General features: G+C 38.2%; 1 protein-coding gene and 1 long non-coding RNA gene across 2 annotated transcripts in view; one reads left to right on the plus strand and one right to left on the minus strand.

Annotated features, from left to right (window-relative positions):
• Positions 1 to 1,692, minus strand: part of LOC136697070 (uncharacterized) — a 33,038-nt gene extending 31,346 nt beyond the window's left edge. The window contains exon 1 of the long non-coding RNA XR_010802672.1: positions 1,649 to 1,692. This is a non-coding gene — a long non-coding RNA (uncharacterized lncRNA). The remainder of the gene's footprint in view (positions 1 to 1,648) is intronic.
• Positions 1,693 to 4,614: 2,922 nt separating this feature from the next.
• On the plus strand, positions 4,615 to 15,032 carry LOC136697045 (myosin heavy chain, fast skeletal muscle-like). Its single transcript, XM_066671925.1, has 39 exons — positions 4,615 to 4,815; positions 5,172 to 5,315; positions 5,410 to 5,566; positions 5,699 to 5,726; positions 5,846 to 5,957; positions 6,048 to 6,128; positions 6,230 to 6,293; positions 6,444 to 6,542; positions 6,626 to 6,729; positions 6,822 to 6,960; positions 7,047 to 7,165; positions 7,257 to 7,406; positions 7,500 to 7,670; positions 7,756 to 8,080; positions 8,212 to 8,282; positions 8,421 to 8,508; positions 8,599 to 8,716; positions 8,805 to 8,928; positions 9,250 to 9,386; positions 9,475 to 9,730; positions 9,804 to 10,046; positions 10,168 to 10,344; positions 10,449 to 10,594; positions 10,695 to 10,785; positions 10,865 to 11,254; positions 11,485 to 11,611; positions 11,697 to 11,815; positions 12,060 to 12,256; positions 12,345 to 12,528; positions 12,614 to 12,779; positions 12,866 to 12,990; positions 13,079 to 13,387; positions 13,469 to 13,672; positions 13,759 to 13,884; positions 13,970 to 14,140; positions 14,242 to 14,346; positions 14,428 to 14,523; positions 14,626 to 14,757; positions 15,012 to 15,032. The coding sequence occupies exons 1-39, from the start codon at positions 4,615 to 4,617 to the stop codon at positions 15,030 to 15,032; spliced, it is 5,817 nt and encodes a 1,938-aa protein (XP_066528022.1).
• The last annotated feature ends 4,437 nt before the right edge of the window (positions 15,033 to 19,469 follow it).

Here is a 19,469-nt window from a genome sequence, read left to right on the forward strand (position 1 = left end):
TTACTCGCAGCATAAATTTTCACCATACCACTCTCTAAGAAACCATATTTTTGTCCTTTTCCCATTTCTTACCTTGCACTTTTCACTTAAGAACTTTACTTCTGTTGTCATGTCTGGCCTTATATTATTCATTCGCTTAGGCTTTAACTTAGCATTTTGAATGAACATATCTTTGATTATGAGCCTTACCTTTTAATATAGGGCTGTTTACTCCTTTAGACTTCCGGTTCCTCTCACTTTCTGTTAGCCCAACAACTGTGAGGTGATTTCATGTGATGTTTATGTAGTGGATGCAGATTTAATTTATACACAGTTTGTTTAATCATCATAGAAAAGCATGAAAGGAAATGGGCAGTGGACATAAGCCTATAATAAGCCTGTCATATCAGTTGATAATTGCTTCTCTGCTTTTACCCCAGTGAACTTTTCCACTGTCTCTGAGATTATTTCTAAATAATCACCTAGATCCAGTTCCTACTGCTATTCTTAAGTCAGCTGCAACTGTTATTTCCCTTTATTTAGCTCATCTGATAAATCTAAATTTTTCTTTAGGTACTGTTCCTCACAATAAGTTAATCAGCTAAATTGCATTTTACCATCTGTGTAATATTGTATGATTACGCCCTATGCTTAAAGATAATGATGCCAAAATGTTGATTAACGCCTTCATCTTTTCCCGTATTGACTATTGTAACATACTTTTTTATGGTCTACCAGTTAAACTGATCAGTTGTCTCTAGTATATCCACAATTCAGCAGCCAGGGCTCTTACTTTCACCAAGCGTACAGCTCATATCACTCCCGTACTTCATCAACTGCATTGGCTTCCTGTAGAGTCTGGGATCAAATATAAAATTCTTCTTTTAACCTTTACGGCTCCACACGGTCTGGCTCCTACATATCTCTCTGATTTTATTTCTTCATACTGTCCCTCTCGCTGTCTTATCTTCTAACTCTGGATTTCTTATTGTGCCTTCCTTTAGACTTTCTACACTGGGTGATAGGTATTTCAGTGTTGCTGTCCCCAAGCTCTGGAACTCTCTTCCTCCTGACCTTCATAATTGTTCAACCCTGTCTCACTTCAAATCTATTCTCAAAACATCTCTTCTCTGTGTCTTTAATCAATTTTTTTTCTCCCCCCTCCCCATTTATGATTGTAAAACGTCCTTGGGTTTGTGAAAGGTGAAATATAATTTGAACTAATTATGATGATTATTATTATAAATTATTTATGAGTGCCACTTTTAGTTGGTGGTTTGTTATTGTTTCTTCAGTAAGTAAAATGTTAAACAAAATTTAACTCTGACAGTTTAATATAAAATCAAAAGTCAAAAGATAGAAACAGCATAAACAAATACAACATTCATTCATTAGAAAAATGAAAAGTTATGTTTTGCAAAAACCTCATAGTACATAATGAAAAAAGTAGGAAAATGCAACCAAGTATTTATACTTTCTCCAAAAACTCCTGCATGCACAAATTATTTGTTATAGATTCCCACAAGTATAGGTTAAAAGAACAAAAACACTACCATTGACCAAATATGAATAAATATGTACAACTAGTAAATCAGTAAATTATAAATAATCTAATCATTTTAATCAGAGCCAAAATAGTATTTTAGTAAAGAAATAGAGCAGCACTCACCTATACAGGTGCTCATTGTTTCATTCCAAATCAGACACATGCTGACACTGCTGAGCAATTCAAAATCATGGTGCCAAGAGCTGTGAAGATGACAAAAAATCTAATTGAAACAATATCAACAATGAGTGATGAATCTTCTAAAGGTTAAAGGTTAAAAAATGACCAATAATCAGCCACTTTAGCACGTTCCAAAGAGAACTGAGGACAGGACAGGTTAAATGACACAGTGCAACATCCCACATTAAACACCTTCACATTTGCCAGTGCTAACTTAATCAGTCTCAGGGGGCCTCACACATAGTCATGAAAAACACTGGTATTTTGGGACATCTCAGATACTGTCACGTTCTTGCTATTTCCAGGTTATTATTTGATAACTTCATTTACCTTACATAAAATGAGAGATTAATGTTTTTATTTGAATAATTAAGCCCAGTACGCTCCATCTAAACTCACCTCTATGTGTTTCAATGAGGAGTTCCTCTAATTATGGTTCATAATTAGATTAATAATGTTCATAATTCATAATTTCACTGCATGCCTCATTTACAACTATAGCTTAATTGTCTATAATAATAATTGTCACACGGCTCCAGAGTCCTGGGGTTGTGGGTTTGAGCACTGCCTCAAGTGACAGTGTGGAGTTGGGTGGTCGCCATGTGATTGGGTCTCCCTGTGCCTGTGTTCCCTCTGGGTGCATACCCACACACCTGGAGCAGTGTGTAGTCTTCCTCAGTGCCCAGGGAGCATTTTGGGGTTTAGGTGCCTAATCACTAGCGTGAGTGCGTTGCTACCACATATAGGTTAAAGGTAAAGGTCAAATTATACAGTTGTACAATGATCATAAAACATGTAAATTTCTTTCTTTTCAGTGGTTCAGATAATGGAAGACAAAGCAAAAAAGCATTAACAAAGAGAGAGTGTGCTTTTTTTCATTTTTCAAAACTAGTTACAGAATTGGTATGTTGCTGGTTTTATTTATTTATTTGGAAATAATAAATGTTTTAATGTTGCAAATAAACAATGATACAGACTTATTTGGAACACACATGGACTCAAATGGTGCCATGGTACCAATTAAACCCATGCAAGAACATTGACAAATGTCTCATGATATCTTTACCTTATATTATAAAATGTACAAGAACTAATGTATACATTTTCAAATTGTAAACAGATTAATAGGTAAACTTTAGGTTACAATATTAAATTTGCAAACAATAACAGAAAAATCCACAAATATATTTGAAATAAAGGAAGAGGCTTACTAGAGAGTGTGCCCTTGTTGAACATCCAGAAAGCTCTTAGAGGGTCTGGCTAAAACCTTTTATAACACTTTCAGAAATGGAATGCATTCTCAACTTCTGAGAGCACGACTTGTATGGTTTCTATATCTGCATTAATTCCTAATGTGAATATTATACTAAGATATTGTGTGTCAGAATTTCAATTTATGAGCCAAGTCATTACAAGCAATACTCTATGAACTTTTCCTGACCAGTCATCATTTGCCAAGTACATATTACCTTTCATTTGGAAGGAACTGTTATATTCTGGTACTTGTAATACATCTTCCATAGAGGGTGCACTCTGCTCAGTTACAATTCACAATATTTTAGTTCAGGGAGATAGTAGGTGTAAGGATTTTGTAAATGTATATTTATAAACATCTGAAAATGCTGAAAAACTGTACTGGTAGAATGAAAAAATAACTAATTTCAAATGCTTACAACTTTCAACCCAGAAGCTTATGTTACAATGTCTGGTAAAGAAGCGGTGGGTTGAAATAACAATTGATGATTCTCCACAAAACTTGTTTTTTATTAGAAAGTGGCACTTCAACATATGGACAATGAGAAACGTCCAAAATGGTGGATTGATATTATACAAGGCAATGAAGGTTCAGAACCAGTTGGCAATGCAGAGTATTTTATTTATATCATGAAACGTTGCACTGACCCTGACATAAAACACCAGTGACAAAAAACAGCTTCTCCAAATATGATCTAAGGTTCTTCACTGCCAAATCCCATTAAAAAGCACCCTCTTCTTGTAACTTTAGAATCCCTTTGAAAGTGCCAAGCATGCAAACTTAAAAATAAATCTAACCGTTAGTGTGTCCATTAGAACAGCACATAGCGACCTAGAATAAATATTCCCATTAACCACCAATCATTGCTAATGTCCATAAAAGTATTGTAAAATAATGCACATATATTTTGAAATGATTAAGTTATCAAAAAAGACTGTTTCCAGCTTTTTATTTTACAATACAAAGACAGAAATCCACATATTGTCTATTGGTAATAAAAAATGTTATTAATACATGTAAATAATTAAGTATTGTGGTGAATTGATGCAGAACACCAGTACTTGAGAGTACAAGATGATACATGAGCAGAGCTACATCATTGCCACATAGGGTGAAAGAACATCAAGCAATCTATGACCAAACATAGCATGAAACTTGTGCTGAGTGATTATTCATGGAGCTATATAAGAGGCTCCTCCAAGCACTAAGGCTACCCCAGGACCCCTGCTAAGGTGAGGGGACATTGTATGTCTTTCTGAATAATAGCATGTCTCCAATCTTTAGAAATACTCACTCCATCGTGGGGAAATCTGATAATTTATTTGATTAAAATTAACTTATTCTGACCTTTCATTATTCCTTCTCTTAGAATCTGCGCACAGCCAGGCCTCTGTTCACAAATTCTACACTTGAGGACAAAAAGGTAAGATGTATGTAGTGACATGCTCTATATGAGCTGGCAGTCTGTCAAAACTTAACTAAAACTATTTAAAAAATAAAAAAATTAAAGAAATGCAAAGTTGTGTAAGATGGAAAAAAGCCACAACATCCAGAAACTGCAGCTCAGTACATGACTTTAACCACAGGAATCACACTACTGTGAGTTTACAATGAGTATGTCAAACAATATTTGTCTCCGCAGTAAAACGTCATCATGGGGGATGGAGAGATGGAGTGTTTTGGCCCGGCGGCCATGTACCTCCGGAAGTCAGAGAAAGAGAGGGTTGAGGCCCAGAACAAACCTTTTGATGCTAAAACAGCAGTGTTTGTGTGTGAGCCTGCTGAGATGTACCTGAAAGGTACATTGAAGAGTAAAGAGGGGGGCAAAGCCACAGTCGAAACTCTCTGTGGCAAAGTAAGTAGAAATATTAATTATTAAAATGTTAATTATTATTTTCCAAATTACTAGATTTAAAAGAACTGTTGCAGAAAAACTTTATATAACACACATATAACTTGATTCTTTCATGTCATATTTCATGTATGGACTGCCATTTAAAATTGCATGTTGATATATCAATAATATAATGAATAACATTCCATAAAAATTATAAAATTAGTCTGCTAAGTACGATTGTAATTACACTTCACTTCAGGAATGTGTATGGACTGCACAGAGCAGAAGCTCAGACTAGAGAAGGCTTTAGACCAACATTAATGTTAAAGCAAATTGTACTCCTGTGTAATACTGTAATGTTCGTTATTTCACAGAAACTCACAGTTAAGGAGGATGAAATCTTTCCCATGAATCCTCCCAAATTCGACAAAATTGAGGACATGGCCATGATGACCCACCTCAACGAGCCCTGTGTGTTGTTTAACCTCAAAGAGCGTTATGCAGCATGGATGATCTACGTGAGTTTACTGAATTAAACTGAAAACTTTTAAATTTTAATTAAGTATTTATATCATAACAAACTCCTGACAATGTTTCTGTTCACAATGTCAGACCTACTCTGGGCTGTTCTGCGTCACTGTGAACCCCTACAAGTGGCTCCCAGTATACGATGCAAAAGTTGTGGCTGGATACAGAGGCAAAAAGAGAATTGAAGCCCCACCCCACATCTTCTCCATTTCTGATAACGCCTATCAGTTCATGCTCACAGGTAATATATTGTTCAACTAGTTTAATTAAAAACAACATTTTATAAATATTTAATACTATCACCAACTGTAGTTTTACAGAAAGTACATACATTTGTTGATGTGTACTTAATGTATCTCATGTGTTCCTACAGATCGCGAAAACCAATCTGTCCTGATTACGTGAGTGCAGATTTGTATTATTTAGCAATATTCCTTACTATTAATTACTTTCAATATTGTATGTATGCTCATTTGTAAATGATTCACAGTTCATTAAACTCTTCTAACTCTATCCACAGTGGAGAATCTGGTGCAGGAAAGACTGTGAACACCAAGCGTGTCATCCAGTACTTTGCAATGGTTGGCATGACTGGAAAGAAGCAAGCAGAACCTGTTGCTGGCAAAATGCAGGTCAGTAAATCACTGTTTCAGGATTATGAGAGAATTTCTGATGGAATTCCTCACTGCAACAACTGCTGTCACCTCTAGGGTTCACTGGAGGACCAAATTGTTGCAGCCAACCCACTGCTAGAGGCATACGGTAATGCCAAGACCATCAGGAATGACAACTCCTCTCGTTTTGTGAGTTTTAACAAATAGTGCAGAATATCTTCTGAGAATAAAACTAAATATGATTGCCATGAAAATAGATGAATTTAATTTAAACATATTTTGGCTTCCAGGGTAAATTCATCAGAATTCATTTCGGGCAAACCGGCAAGCTGGCCTCAGCTGATATTGAAACATGTACGTTTCAGGGACTGCTGGTGATTTCAGCCATTTTTCTGAAGTTTTGTTATGTATGAAGTGAAACTGCAATTTAGCATGATGTGCATATCTGAAATACAACTGAAGTGGACAAAGATGACAGATGTTTTTTTAACAATCTATGAACAGATCTACTGGAAAAGTCAAGAGTCACTTTCCAGCTTTCTGCTGAGAGGAGCTACCACATCTTCTACCAGCTCATGACTGGACACAAGCCAGAGCTGCTTGGTACAAAATCTACAGAAATGTCTTTGATACTATATAATTTTGTTATTGTTATTATGTTTGATGTTATCAATCCTTACACACAGAGGCACTGCTCATCACCACCAACCCCTATGACTACCCTATGATCAGCCAGGGTGAAATCACAGTCAAGAGCATCAATGATGTGGAGGAGTTCATTGCCACAGATGTAAGTAAAACTTCACTGAACTTCTACAGAAGCTGTGACAATATTTCTCATTCTCAGTTATCGGTCAGTCCAATCTTTTTCTCTAAACACAGACGGCTATTGACATCCTGGGCTTCAATGCAGATGAGAAAATTAACATCTACAAACTGACCGGAGCTGTGATGCATCACGGGAACATGAAGTTCAAGCAGAAGCAGAGAGAGGAGCAGGCTGAGCCTGACGGCACTGAGGGTATATACAACAAATTCTTATGAGAGTGTAAGTAATGTACAGACCTGCAAATGACATTCAATAACACTTTTACTCATTCATTTCAGTGGCTGATAAAATAGCCTACCTCCTGGGCCTGAACTCAGCTGACATGCTGAAAGCCTTGTGCTACCCCAGAGTGAAGGTTGGGAACGAGTTTGTGACCAAAGGCCAGACCGTACCCCAGGTAATGTTTAATGGTGACACTACAAGAAGTGTTTAGGGATTAAACCCTTTAAAATGAACAGACAATCAAAGCAGATTCTTTAACTCCACAGGTCAATAATGCTACCATGGCACTTTGCAAGTCAATCTATGAGAAAATGTTCTTGTGGATGGTTATACGTATCAATGAGATGTTGGACACCAAACAACAAAGGCAATTCTTCATTGGTGTGCTGGACATCGCTGGATTTGAGATCTTTGACGTAAATAATAGCTGCATTTAAGGTGCATTCTTAAAGTTTTGTAAAATTCATTTTTCAAAATCTTTAAATATCACGTTTTATACACTGTAACAGTTCAACAGCTTGGAGCAGCTCTGCATTAACTTCACAAATGAGAAACTGCAACAATTCTTCAACCACCACATGTTTGTGCTGGAACAAGAGGAGTACAAGAAAGAAGGAATTGACTGGGAGTTCATTGACTTTGGTATGGACCTGGCTGCCTGCATTGAGCTCATTGAGAAGGTGAGATTGCAGTCATTTTCAATTCTCTGTAAAAAAGCCATTCTTACATAGGTCTGTCTAATAAACATCCTTTCTCACCCATCAGCCAATGGGCATCTTCTCCATCCTTGAAGAGGAGTGCATGTTCCCCAAGGCAACAGACACTTCCTTTACGAACAAGCTCCATGACCAGCATCTTGGCAAATGTAACGCTTTCCAGAAGCCAAAGCCTGCCAAAGGCAAGGCAGATGCCCACTTCTCCCTGGTGCACTACGCTGGCACTGTGGACTACAACATTTCAGGGTGGCTGGACAAGAACAAGGACCCACTGAATGAATCTGTTGTGCAGCTCTACCAGAAATCAGGAAACAAACTGCTGTCCTTCCTGTACGCAGCTCATGCATCTGCTGATGGTAAGATCACCAAAAATTGTTTACCCTACAATATAATATATACAAGTATTTCAAATATTATCAGCACAAATTGGTACCAGTAAAAGTACTAATGTATTAGTAAAAGTATTAATGACATAATATTGATGAATAATTTCAATTGTCTGTAGATGCTGGTGGTGGAAAGAAGGCTGGCAAGAAGAAGGGTGGTTCCTTCCAGACAGTGTCTGCTCTCTTCAGAGTAAGATCACATACATATTACAATATGAAATGCACTGACAAAAGTTCTACATGTCAACAATAAGCATGGAAAACTACACAAAATGTATCCAATGCAAAATACCGTGGCATAACATAAAAAATACATAAAACTTCACAGGAGAACTTGGGCAAGCTGATGACCAACTTGAGGAGCACTCACCCTCACTTTGTGCGCTGCTTGATTCCCAATGAGTCCAAGACTCCAGGCATGTTCTCCTTATTGCTTTTAAGTATTGAAAATATTAAGGCAACATATTGAAGTCTATCACATGGTGACATAAATGTTATCCCTCTAGGTCTTATGGAGAACTTCTTGGTCATCCACCAGCTGAGGTGTAATGGTGTGCTGGAGGGTATCAGAATCTGCAGAAAGGGATTCCCCAGCAGAATCCTCTACGCTGACTTCAAGCAAAGGTCATTTTCAAATTCAAAGTTTTTCCAACACTCAAACGTATTTAAGAATTAAAGTGAAACTGATGCTTATTTATAATTTCTAAAACAGATACAAAGTTCTGAATGCCAGTGTGATCCCAGAGGGACAGTTCATTGACAACAAGAAAGCCTCAGAAAAACTCTTGGGCTCCATTGATGTGGACCACACCCAGTACAAGTTTGGACACACCAAAGTGAGTTAAATTACTGAATCTGTAAGATTTTATTTTTGGCAGCATATCATACGTGTAAATAACTTTCGAAAGAATGCTTCAGGAATTACTCCTTGGAAAGATGAGCAGATGATTCGTTGTTTGCCATCATTACATGAAATAAAAGTGGTAGTGTGCACATCATACAACAAACAATTTTTTTTAAACAGCATCATAATTGAACATGATTCTATAAATGTAAAGAGCAACTTACATACTTTGCAGTTTATAGGTGTATGGGATGCAAACATGTAGGTGTAACATTTAACAGTGGATAAATAACATTAAATTATCTGTTTGTAGGTGTTCTTCAAAGCTGGTCTGCTGGGTACCCTTGAGGAGCTGCGAGATGAGAAACTAGCAAATCTTGTCACAATGACTCAAGCCTTGTGCCGTGGCTACCTTATGAGGAGAGAGTTTGTCAAGATGATGGAGAGGAGGTATCTTATGTTTAGATTATGATGTTGTGAAATAACAAACTTTAAGGTGATGAAGCAGCATATTAAACTGGTACATCCTGAACTGCAGAGAGTCCATCTACTCCATCCAATACAACATCCGCTCATTCATGAATGTGAAACACTGGCCATGGATGAAGCTGTACTTCAAGATCAAGCCTCTTCTGAAGAGTGCAGAGACTGAGAAAGAAATGGCTAACATGAAAGAGAACTTTGAGAAAATGAAGGAGGATCTGGCAAAGGCACTGGCCAAGAAGAAAGAGCTTGAGGAGAAGATGGTATCCATTCTTCAGGAGAAAAATGACCTGCAACTCCAAGTAGCATCTGTAAGTATTCAAAGATGATTACATTACATTTGAGAAATTATTGGACATATTTAAAACTATGTCTCATTGACAGGAATCTGAGAGCCTCTCTGATGCTGAGGAAAGGTGTGAGGGGCTCATCAAGAGCAAGATCCAGTTGGAAGCCAAACTCAAAGAGACAAACGAGAGACTGGAGGATGAAGAGGAAATTAATGCTGAGTTGACCGCCAAGAAGAGGAAACTGGAGGATGAGTGCTCTGAGCTGAAGAAAGACATTGATGATCTGGAGCTCACCTTGGCTAAAGTGGAGAAGGAGAAACATGCCACTGAGAACAAGGTTAAAATCTAAAACATATAACTGTAGTCAGTGGATGTTTATTCTCCACAAATATGCAATTTTACATTAAGACGAAGCAACATTTGCTTTTTTCATAAGATAAAAAAATATTGTCACACAGGTGAAGAACTTGACTGAGGAGATGGCCTCTCAGGATGAGACTGTTGCCAAACTTACCAAAGAGAAGAAAGCTCTCCAAGAGGCACACCAGCAAACTCTTGATGACCTCCAGGCAGAGGAAGACAAAGTCAACACCCTGACCAAATCCAAGACAAAGCTTGAACAACAAGTGGATGATGTAAGATCTTGTAAAACAACATTTATGACAAGAATTTACATTATAAACTAATCATATTGCCTATTTTTGCCATTCTATAAACTGCTGGTTTTCATTAAATACAGCTTGAAGGTTCACTGGAGCAAGAGAAGAAACTCCGTATGGACCTTGAGAGAGCCAAGAGGAAGCTTGAGGGAGACCTGAAACTGGCCCAGGAGTCTATAATGGACCTGGAGAACGACAAGCAGCAGTCTGACGAGAAGATCAAAAAGTATACTGCTACGCATAAAATATATCACATAAGTGGAAAAATTAAATGCCAGTATATGGAAACAAGAAAAAATCGTATCCCTGCTCTGTTTTCTCAACAGGAAGGATTTTGAAATCAGCCAACTTCTAAGCAAGATTGAGGATGAACAGTCCTTGGGTGCTCAGCTTCAGAAGAAGATTAAGGAGCTCCAGGTAATTAATTGCTGCAAACTCTATTGTGCATTACCACATTTAATGGAGTACATAGGCCTAATACATGTATCTCTATCAGGCTCGTATTGAGGAGCTGGAGGAGGAAATCGAGGCTGAGCGTGCAGCTCGTGCTAAAGTTGAGAAGCAGAGAGCTGATCTCTCCAGAGAACTGGAAGAGATCAGTGAGAGGCTGGAGGAAGCTGGTGGTGCCACTGCTGCTCAGATTGAGATGAATAAAAAGCGAGAGGCTGAGTTCCAGAAACTGCGACGTGATCTGGAAGAGTCCACTCTGCAGCATGAAGCCACTGCTTCTGCCCTCCGCAAGAAACAAGCTGATAGTGTTGCTGAGCTCGGAGAGCAGATTGACAACCTTCAAAGAGTCAAACAAAAACTGGAGAAGGAGAAGAGTGAATACAAGATGGAGATAGATGACTTGTCTAGTAACATGGAGGCTGTGGCCAAAGCAAAGGTCTGTTCATGTTATATAATAAAACAGAAAATGATAAATTAATTGAAGGTATACATGTGGTTGGCAGAAATATCACATATAAATGCCACTTAAAAAACAGTTCCCTTTTAGTATCAGTGATTCAGATGACACGTTGAATGGGATGGAGGTGTTGTGTATTAGATAAAATATAAACATCTTTTATTTGTGGCCAGTAAATCCATTACATATTTTGTTGCTTATATTTCTAGGCAAATCTGGAGAAGATGTGTCGTACACTTGAGGACCAGTTGGGTGAACTCAAAGCTAAAAATGATGAGCATGTCCGTCAGCTGAACGACCTGAGTGCACAAAGAGCCCGACTGCAGACTGAGAATGGTAATTAAAGCCAGGTCAACTAAACTGGTAAAAACAAACAATGATATTGCTTAACATTCCTCAAATTATCCATATTTTTTCCAAGGTGAATTTGGCCGTCAGCTGGAAGAGAAAGAAGCACTTATTTCTCAGCTGACCAGAGGAAAACAAGCCTACACGCAGCAGATTGAGGAGCTCAAGAGACAAATTGAAGAGGAAGTAAAGGTAGCATCAAAAAGAAAGTGCTTCATACAAAATGATTTGAAACAAATGAATATACTACATAAAGTTTCCAAGATATATCATACATCTGCAATACTAGCAAGAGCCTATATGAATTTGGAACACTGGAACTATTCATATATAATATTTTTTGAATATTATTATTATTATTATTAATATTATTATTATTAATATTATTATTATTATTAATGTTATTATTATACATGTTTTTATTATCACTTTTTAGGCCAAGAACGCTCTGGCTCATGCTGTCCAATCAGCTCGTCATGACTGTGACTTGCTCAGAGAGCAGTTTGAGGAAGAGCAGGAGGCCAAGGCTGAGCTACAACGTGGAATGTCCAAGGCCAACAGTGAGGTGGCTCAGTGGAGAACCAAATATGAAACAGATGCCATCCAGCGTACTGAGGAGCTTGAGGAGGCAAAGTAAGCAAAATCTGAACAGTGTCAGAAAGTAAATATCTTATGCAGTTACCAGATATGGACATTAAATTACACAAATTTGTCTCCTCAGGAAAAAACTTGCCCAGCGCCTACAGGATGCTGAGGAATCTATTGAAGCTGTGAATTCCAAGTGTGCCTCTCTGGAGAAGACCAAGCAGAGACTGCAGGGTGAAGTGGAGGACCTCATGATTGATGTTGAGAGAGCCAATTCTCTGGCAGCCAATCTTGATAAGAAACAAAGAAACTTTGATAAGGTGATTTGCTGGCTGACACTGGTTCACAGAATGACACTTAACTGGTTCAGTGGAATTGATGTTTATATTCATTCAACCTTTTCAGGTGTTGGCAGAATGGAAGCAGAAGTACGAGGAAGGTCAGGCTGAGTTGGAGGGAGCACAGAAAGAGGCTCGCTCTCTCAGCACTGAGCTGTTTAAAATGAAGAACTCATATGAGGAAGCCCTTGACCAGTTAGAGACCCTCAAGAGAGAGAACAAGAATCTGCAGCGTATGTGACTTAACAATTACAGTAAGCACATACACATTAGTGGATAAAATATAAAAAAAATTCTTAATTTCTAATCCTTTCTGCAGAGGAGATCTCTGACCTGACTGAACAGATTGGAGAAACTGGAAAGACCATCCACGAGCTGGAGAAGGCAAAGAAGACTGTGGAAACTGAGAAATCAGAAATCCAGACTGCTCTTGAAGAAGCTGAGGTAACACCATGTATAAATCTCACCAAGTAAGCATAAAAAATTGTCTTCTTACTATATTGTTTAACATTATGTGCCCATAAATCCTCAGGGCACACTTGAGCATGAAGAGTCCAAGATCCTTCGTGTCCAGCTTGAGCTCAACCAGGTGAAGGGTGAGGTTGACAGAAAACTGGCTGAGAAGGATGAGGAGATGGAGCAGATCAAGAGGAACAGCCAGAGGGTGATTGAGTCCATGCAGAGCACTCTGGATGCTGAGGTCAGAAGCAGAAATGATGCCCTGAGAGTGAAGAAGAAAATGGAGGGAGATCTGAATGAGATGGAGATTCAACTGAGCCACGCAAACCGCCAGGCTGCTGAAGCCCAGAAACAGCTCAGGAACGTCCAAGGACAGCTCAAGGTAAGCCTTCAGTGTTTTCTCTTTACTTTTTGATTTTATGTAGTTTTATGATTTTAATATCTGTGATTCCTTTCACACAAGGACGCACAAGTGCATCTGGATGAGGCTGTCAGAGGACAAGAAGACATGAAGGAGCAGGTCGCCATGGTGGAGCGCAGGAATAACCTGATGCTGGCAGAGATTGAGGAGCTGAGATCTGCACTGGAACAGACAGAGAGGGGCCGCAAAGTGGCTGAACAGGAGCTGGTGGATGCCAGTGAGCGTGTGGCACTACTGCACTCTCAGGTATGTCCTAATAGATTTTGAGTTTGCTGTACATTTTACATTCCTTAGCAAATCACATTATCATATTTTCTGTTCTCTTTCAACAGAATACCAGCCTGATCAACACCAAGAAGAAACTTGAGGCTGATCTGGTGCAGATCCAAGGTGAGGTGGATGACACAGTCCAGGAGGCAAGAAATGCTGAAGAGAAGGCCAAGAAGGCCATCACTGATGTGAGTGTTCACCTGCATAGATAATTTTCCCATATAAATATTAATGCAAAATCCTCAACCAAAATGTCCATGGCCTATACATTAGGCGGCCATGATGGCAGAGGAGCTGAAGAAGGAACAAGACACCAGTGCTCACCTGGAGAGGATGAAGAAGAACCTTGAGGTTACAGTCAAAGACCTGCAGCATCGTCTGGATGAGGCTGAGAACCTTGCCATGAAGGGTGGAAAGAAGCAGCTCCAGAAACTGGAGTCTAGGGTATGCTATAGTCTTTACACAATTGTAATGTGGTTTTGTTACAATAGTTTAGATCTCTTTAACTGATCAGTTCTAATTTAACATGATATACTTTGTTACAGGTGCGTGAACTGGAGGCTGAGGTTGAAGGTGAGCAGAGGCGCAGCGCTGATGCTGTTAAAGGCGTCCGCAAATACGAGAGGAGAGTGAAAGAACTCACTTACCAGGTAAACAATAACACAGTAATGTAAAGAGTATGACATAATTAATTATGAAGCTAGCGAGTCTAAATTAACTATTTTTTTCAGACTGAGGAAGACAAGAAGAATGTGAACAGACTGCAGGATCTGGTGGACAAGCTGCAGCTCAAAGTGAAGGCCTACAAGAGACAAGCTGAGGAAGCTGTGAGTGTGCCTTTACAGAACTGGACATGCATTGCAAAAATGACATGCAGATATTGCTCCTTTATTAAGAAACCTAAAATGTCTGACGTTTTTCACTGACAGGAGGAGCAGGCCAACACTCACCTCTCCAGGTTCAGGAAGGTACAGCATGAGATGGAGGAAGCTCAGGAGCGTGCTGACATCGCTGAGTCCCAGGTCAATAAGCTGAGAGCCAAGAGTAGAGATGCTGGAAAGGTAAATGTTCCCAATTCAAACAAGTGTGTATCATTAAATATAAGTATTAATAATAATCATTAACATGTACTAAAATATTAGAAACAAATCATCTTCATTTAGCGTAGATTGGCGTTCTTTCAAATGATCTCACTTTATAATTACTATTGTCACTGCTGTTTTACACTATTAAAGCAACGTTAAAATGAAATCAGCACAAAATAAGAGGTAAAATATACTGTTTATTTACTAATGATGTAACCATTATTTTTTAGGGCAAGGACGTAGGAGAGTGAAGGATGAAGACCATATCTAAAATTAACAAGTAATCACATGTAATATGCATTCTTGTTAATTGTGTTAATTCAGTACAATAAAATTGAAATCAACAAAATCAAGCATTTGTCATTTTTGTCACTTAAATTAAAACTGTTGTATGGTGCCCCATTTGTTCTTGTAAAATCATTATTTAGCTGCTCAAAGTAGACAATCTAGATCACAAAGTGTAAATAACAAATGCAAAACAAATTTGGCAAAACCGCACAGCTGCCACACACGTTTTACATACACTGAATTGGAAATGTGAGAAACACAATGGAGTAATAAGATGTAAGGCTCTCGGAAAAAGAAAATCCTGTTTAAGATTCAAAGTGTAAGATGTTACACATGAAGCACTGGTCACGCCAAGTCGGCTTACAGGCTTTCCATACCTAGATGAAGTGTAGACTCTGGAGTTGCTTTATACAAACACTAACTTTTACTTTATTAGATGTTACTTTTATTAAAAACAGAATCTAAAATCTAGACACATAAATTATGTTATTTTAAATTTTTTTAATTTAAGTCTAATAAAGATATTACATTATGAGTCCACCTAAAATTAAATGTGTTGTTTTTTAAGTATAACACATTTTGACAGCATTTTTTAACATTTTTTAAAGTCATGTTAACTTTAAACAGGAATTTAAAAATTAATCAAAGAAATCTATATCTAAGTAAGTAAACTGGTGTGTTCTTTCTGCTTCTACAACCCAAACATAGAGGTTGTGAGCAATGCCTACCTTTAGCAGTGGAGCAGTGGAACTGTGTTTTCTGGCTTTTACCAGAAAGTGTGATGAAAACTAACCATGCAATCTATTTGCCTAATACAATCAAATCACAAAATATTCCCACATCTAGCTTAAGGCCTAGCAAAATATTTTACTATATCAAAATGGCAACACACTTCCTATTAATACACTTAATTCCACAAGATATTTATATTAAGCAGGTTTCTGCAATCTTTTGGCAGTAGAGTGTGTTTTAACTTGTAAGAGTATATTGTAATTGATGCTACACTGAATGTAATAGTTTGCATATGATCACTTTCAGCTTGTGGTTTGTTATTGTTCTTGAGATACTGCATAAAACCTTTAAACAAAATAAAAAATCAAATAAAAATGAATAAATAAATGCAGACACAGCACTAACAAGCACCAGCAACATTCATTCATTACAAAAATATAAAGTTTTGCTCCTGTAAAACCTCATAGTACATAACTGAATAAGAAAGAAATTCACAGAATTAAAGGTCAATGCCAGGTGTCAACCATACAATTTTTTTTATTTTGGTTTAGTTATTTGTTCAGTTCTTTCTCCGTTTTACTTCTTTTGTTTTCCTTTGCATGTGTTCCTCTGTTCACATTCCACATGTGCTTCTCTCATTCTTGTGCTTTGTTAGCCACATCCGAGTCATGCATCTGTTTGTGAACACAATTTGGGACCCTTAGATGCGTTTCCACCAACATAAATTATTTCCCAAACCAGACAAATACATTCCCAACTGGAACCAAAGAAGAGTAGGTTCTTCAGTTCAAATTGTGATGCTGTGCATGGTCATGTTAAGATAAAGAAGCTCCAGAAAGCTCAGAGCCTCAAATAAATTGTTATGGCTCCGTGGAGCTAGACAGGTCATTTGCAGGTTGTGCATTTTCTGGCACTGTGTTCAGCGCAACACAAGGTGCATTGGCTACATTTCTCTATCGTTCTGATCACAAGCTCAGCAGGACAGCACAGAACTCCTGACTTCGCCGGTTTATCTATGGATCTGGAGCAGACACTCATGCCATGCTCCTGCTGATGATGTACTCTTGGTTCCCACCAAAATACAGGAGAGGTCCCTGGATAGCACCAATGTTCCAAGAATCCTTTCTAAGACTTTCCAAGACTTTCCTTGTAAACATAAGCATTATGCAAACATAAGCATTCACTTACTTCCGCTTCCTTGTTCCTTCTCTTCACATATTGTATCACAGTCAGATATTTTACAGCTCACACAAAAAGCAACTCTAAGTTTTGTTTAATACAGTTAAATACTTTAAATGTTCATTTTCTTAAACATTTTCCTATTTGTTATAGATTCCCATATGTTTAGGCAAAAGAACAAAACAGAGAATTTGACCCAACATGCATAAATATGTTTAACTGGATAAATTACAAAATTATGAATGCTCTAATCATGTTAGTCCTAGAAAAAAAAAAAACTTTATTAAAGGAATGGAGCAGCACTCACCTCTCAAGATGCTGATTATTTCAGTAATAACTCAGAGGCATGCTGATACTGCTGAGCTGTGAAGATGAAAAAATATCAAAGTGAAACAACCTCAGACATGAGTGAAATTCAAAAGAAGCAATCTTAAACCTTAAAATCTTAAAAAAGAAAGTTCAAAACTAATTCTTAGGAATACCAAACAATATAAAGTTATAGCAAAACAATTTAAATAATCTGCAATGGAAAGTTAATCCAATTGTGGGGGCAGCTGTGACCTAAAGAATAGTGACGAAGTCCTGGGAAAGGAAGGGTGCAGAGTCAATCTACTGGCAGGATAGTTGGTGGTAGTGGAAGTAAAGGAACAATGCTAAATTCATCCTAAATCCAGAACTGAGGTGACCTTGAGCAAGGCACTTAAACCCAAATGCTCCATAGGCACAGGCGGTGATTGCCAGATGCTCTTTGTCCCTAATAATTTTATGTATTATTTGTGTGCATGTGTGTGTGTTCAGGGCGGCACGGTGGCGCAGCAGGTAGTGTCGCAGTCACACAGCTCCAGGGGGGGGGGTTCGATTCCCGCTCCGGGTGACTGTCTGTGAGGAGTTGGTGTGTTCTCCCCGTGTCCGCGTGGGTTTCCTCCGGGTGCTCCGGTTTCCTCCCACAGTCCAAAAGCACACGTTGCAGGTGGATTGGCGACTCAAAAGTGGCCGTAGGTGTGATTGTGTGAGTGAATGTGTGTGTGTGTCTGTGTTGCCCTGTGAAGGACTGGCGCCCCCTCCAGGGTGTATCCCCACCTTGCGCCCAATGATTCCAGGTAGGCTCTGGACCCACCGCGTACCCTGAATTGGATAAGCGGTTACATATAATGAAAGAAAGAATGTGTGTGTGTTCACTACCATGGATGGGTTAAATAAAAAAAGATCAAATTTCATTGTAAGTTTCTACAAATTTCAATTTAGAACTGCAGTGATTATTTAAGAGTCAGCATAATGCAGAGGTTTCAGTTATAATGGTTAACAGGTATGCAGAACTTGAATAATAAATAAATAAATAAATATTTTCCCATATTGTATGTAAATGCCACCCTTACAGCACTATAAAATTACAAATAAATCCACAAAAGTAATTAAAATGAAGGGACTTACTTCAAAGTCTGCCCTTGTTGAGCATGCAGAAGACTCCTAGTGGGTCTAGCTAAACTCTTTTATAGCACTCTCAGAAATTTAATTCTCAACCTCTGAGGGCATGACTATATCTGCATTAATTCCTAATGTGAATATTATACTAAGATATTGTGTTTCAGAATTTCAGTTTATGAGCCAAGTCATCACAAGGAATGGTCTATAAACATTTACTGGCAGGAATCATTTGCCAAGGACATATTATCTTTCATAAGTGCTATAATCTGGTACTAGTAATAAATCTTCTAAAGAGGGAGCACTTTACCCAGTTAGAATTTACAGTACTTCAGCTCACTGAGATTTCTTGTGTAAGATTTTGTGAATGTATATTCAGAAACTTCTGAATCTACTCAAAAACTATACTAACATAGTAATAATACTTTAATATTAATGGGTTTGGTTTTGAAACCAAACATTTAAATTAATATATTAATGGCTGTTTTAAAATGGGTAGTTAAAGAGTTGATGTTTCTCCACATAACTTCTTATAAGAGATTGTCACTTCAGCATTGGTACAATGACATAACTTCAAAACTGGTCGACTGACAAATTACAAGACAATAAAAATTCAGGCAGCAATTGTCATGGATTGTCCTGTCTAGTGTTTTCCTGCTCTGTCTGTGTCTCATTTTTCCTTCTTTGTAATGTGCTTAGAAGCACATGGCTTTGTTTTATTTTGTTCTAGTTTTTCTCCCTTGTCTTCTCCTTAGCCTCTCCTTTGTAGATCCACCCTCTCATCAGTGTCTCCTCTTGTGATTGTTGTTCCCAGGTGTTTTGTATTGTCCTCAGGTTATAAGCCCTGTCTTGAGTCTCAGTGTTTGTAGATCATTTGCAATGTGTGTGTTCTTAGACAGTGGGAGGAAACCCACGCAGACACAGGGAGAACACACCAACTCCTCACAGACAGTCACCCGGAGCGGGACTCAAACCCACAACCTCCAGGTCCCGGGAGCTGTGTGACTGCGACACCACCTGCTGCGCCACCGTACCACCCCATAAACTATTTTACTAAATTTAATTTT

This window comes from Hoplias malabaricus, chromosome 5, assembly GCF_029633855.1.
Source record: "Hoplias malabaricus isolate fHopMal1 chromosome 5, fHopMal1.hap1, whole genome shotgun sequence".
NCBI classification, from domain to species: domain Eukaryota; kingdom Metazoa; phylum Chordata; class Actinopteri; order Characiformes; family Erythrinidae; genus Hoplias; species Hoplias malabaricus.